The sequence below is a fragment of the Mus caroli genome, chromosome 6, assembly GCF_900094665.2.
Source record: "Mus caroli chromosome 6, CAROLI_EIJ_v1.1, whole genome shotgun sequence".
In the NCBI taxonomy this organism is placed as follows: domain Eukaryota; kingdom Metazoa; phylum Chordata; class Mammalia; order Rodentia; family Muridae; genus Mus; species Mus caroli.
This window is the reverse complement of record NC_034575.1, coordinates 35,674,286-35,676,927: the sequence shown is the minus strand read 5'-3', so window position 1 is coordinate 35,676,927 and position 2,642 is coordinate 35,674,286. Positions and strand designations below refer to the sequence as shown.

At 38.6% G+C, this 2,642-nt stretch overlaps 1 gene segment (V, D, J or C); it reads right to left on the bottom strand.

Moving 5' to 3' along the window:
- Nucleotides 1-1,548: 1,548 nt before the first annotated feature.
- On the bottom strand, nucleotides 1,549-1,995 carry LOC110296775. The segment is given in 2 exon segments: nucleotides 1,549-1,850; nucleotides 1,950-1,995. Coding segments are annotated over 2 exon segments (348 nt in total).
- Between the last annotated feature and the right edge of the window lie 647 nt (nucleotides 1,996-2,642).

Genomic DNA, 2,642 nt, shown 5'->3' with positions numbered 1-2,642 from the left:
GAAAACTTAGGTGGAACATTGTTTTATTTCCTGGATTACCTTTTTTGTTAATATTAATATTCTTTATCTTTTGGGGGTAAGAATTATATTTAGGCATGTTGTGCTATATTATAATGCAAAATAGTGCTTATTTGGTTTAGAGGTTAGATGTTTCCCAAACATACACATATGAAAGGCTTGAGTGCTCGTTCAAGGAAGAGCTTCCAGATGATGAAGGCTCTGATATCACCAATGACTAATCCATAGATAGGTTATATTGGCAAGGACATTGAGAGATGGAGACAACTTCAGAAAGCAGGGTCTAGTGGAAAGAAAATAGCAAGTCCAATTAATCATAGACTAAAACCTTTGAAACACTGGGACAAAAATCCAAAATATACCTTTTTTCCTTCATTTTCTTGGACCTGTCCTGATGCTAGAAAGGTGAGCATCATGCATATCTTCAAACTCAGTGCTGATTCAGTTTTATTGTCCATTCTGTAAAATGCCAATTGCCACCCACTGAGCCAAAGTTCTTACATGTTGTAACAAGAAAATGAGTTACATTTATTTCTAATCTCCTCAAAACCTCAAAAAAGAATAATATATCATAGAATCTGCATGACAATCCCTTGAGAATTTTTTTTTTTTTTGGTAGAGGAAATTGAAGACTGCAGATTCAGTCTGGGTAAGTTCTTATGATTATCCAATCTTAAGTACTCAGACATAAAGAATATACATGGAAGTAACACTAAGCACACTTAGCAGGTTGCACTTACATATTTATTCACAGAACATACACACTCACACACACTCATAAACACACACATTTGAAATTAATGTGAAAGAAGAGAAGAGCATATTAGAGGTTAAATACGAAGGAGAGGTGATAGAAACAAGGTGATGAAATTAAACTTTAAAAGAATAAAAATATATATATTCCATACACACATACACACGAAGAATAGATACAGAAACAAAAGGGAAAGGCATGTCTACAATACAGAAGAAACATTTGGAGAAAAATATCTCCAGAGTTGAAAATAGCCGATACAAATGAGGAAGCAATTGAACTTAGGTAGACCAGTTTAGCTAGGAAGGAAAAGAGCAAGGAATGTTCGGTAAAAGCTGATGATTCAGAAGGGTGAAGAAAAATGGCAAGGGAACTTATAGGCTGCTGTCCCGAAGAACAAAGAGGTTACTTACTGACTTATAGAGTAAAAGCATCCAGAGAAGAGATAGTGTAAGCTTTTCAGTTGGGTAGGAAAGTGATTGAAGTGGTCACTGAAGACCACAGGGCAGCAGATGATGGCTGTGAGATTATAAAGAGTGATCATGACCTTCAACTTAAAGTTCATTTCACTCTCTAAAAACAGAAGCGAGTTCTAGATATATAACAGGTATTCATAAAAATCTGTCAGGATGACCTTCAGTAAGGATGAGATTCATGCTGCGTGGTTCCTAGTTTGTCAAAGCTCAGTGGTTGTTACAGAGGCAGACACTTCCTGGGGTACACAGCCAACTAGTTTTCCCTATTTGCTTTCTGTGCAGAGTGAAGGAAGCCACACATCACTGTGCATCACTGCTGGCACAGAAATATACAGCTGTCTGAGAGAGGGAAGCCAACTCCAGAATGAGAGAGAAGTCCTCTTGGCTTGGTCTGGAGGCCTTGTACCCATCAGGGACATCTCCTTTCTCAGTGCTGTTAGCAACATATGAATAATGGAGCAGCCTCAGTCCATGCCCCATGTCCTGCCGATACCAGTACATATAGTCATGGTTATTAGTCTGGTGACAGTTCAATGTCACCTTTCCTCCTGTTACTGCCACCTTCTTTCTTGGGCTTTGGGTGACTGCAGCCTCCATGTGTTCTGTAACAAAGAAAGCCAAAGCCTGATCATATCGTCTTAGCAAAGAGACTTAGGAATTCTAAGAAAAGAAAGCACACCAGTGGCCTGACCAGCACTCACTTGCCCACAGGAGACTCAAAACCACAAAGAAGAGTCTGGAGCCCATCTCAGAACTAAGGCAGGTTCACGTATGTTCCAGCCCTGCTTGGGAAATTAGAGCTGGGGCTTTCAGTGACTTAGTGATGTCACTGTCTATAAAAAATGCTAGAGCTGCACAGTTAAGACACTCCACCACTTCTCTACATAAGCAAGCCAGTTTTCAAGCATAGTCTCATAGTTGCATTAAACAACAATTTTAAAGTGAATATACAGTAATTACCAACTCAGATAGGGAAGGGTCTGTGCTTTGTTTTTTATTTCTCAATGCATGTGCTCTTTCTCTGATTTTAGCCAGCATATTTTATTCCTACTATGATTCTGCTGCTTACTCTCCATGGTTTCAATCTTTTACTATTTTTGTAGTCTCAGCTGCACCTTCACAACATGCTGAGTTCTATGAGGTTTCTTCTAATTCTTTACTTTGGCTAAATATTTGAAGAAAAATTTCAGTGCTATCTATGGCTACAAAGACTGCTTGACACACAGAAAGCTTATCAAGCACCATAGTTGAGGTCATTGTAATTTGAACAATTGTGTTAAGATCTCTCCAACCTCTTCAGGGATACAAGATTTAACTTCTAGGCTCAGCTCTCCATGTTTCTTTATTGATCTGAATTCTCTATTTGTTACAGGAGAGGCTGTGAATAGCAGACA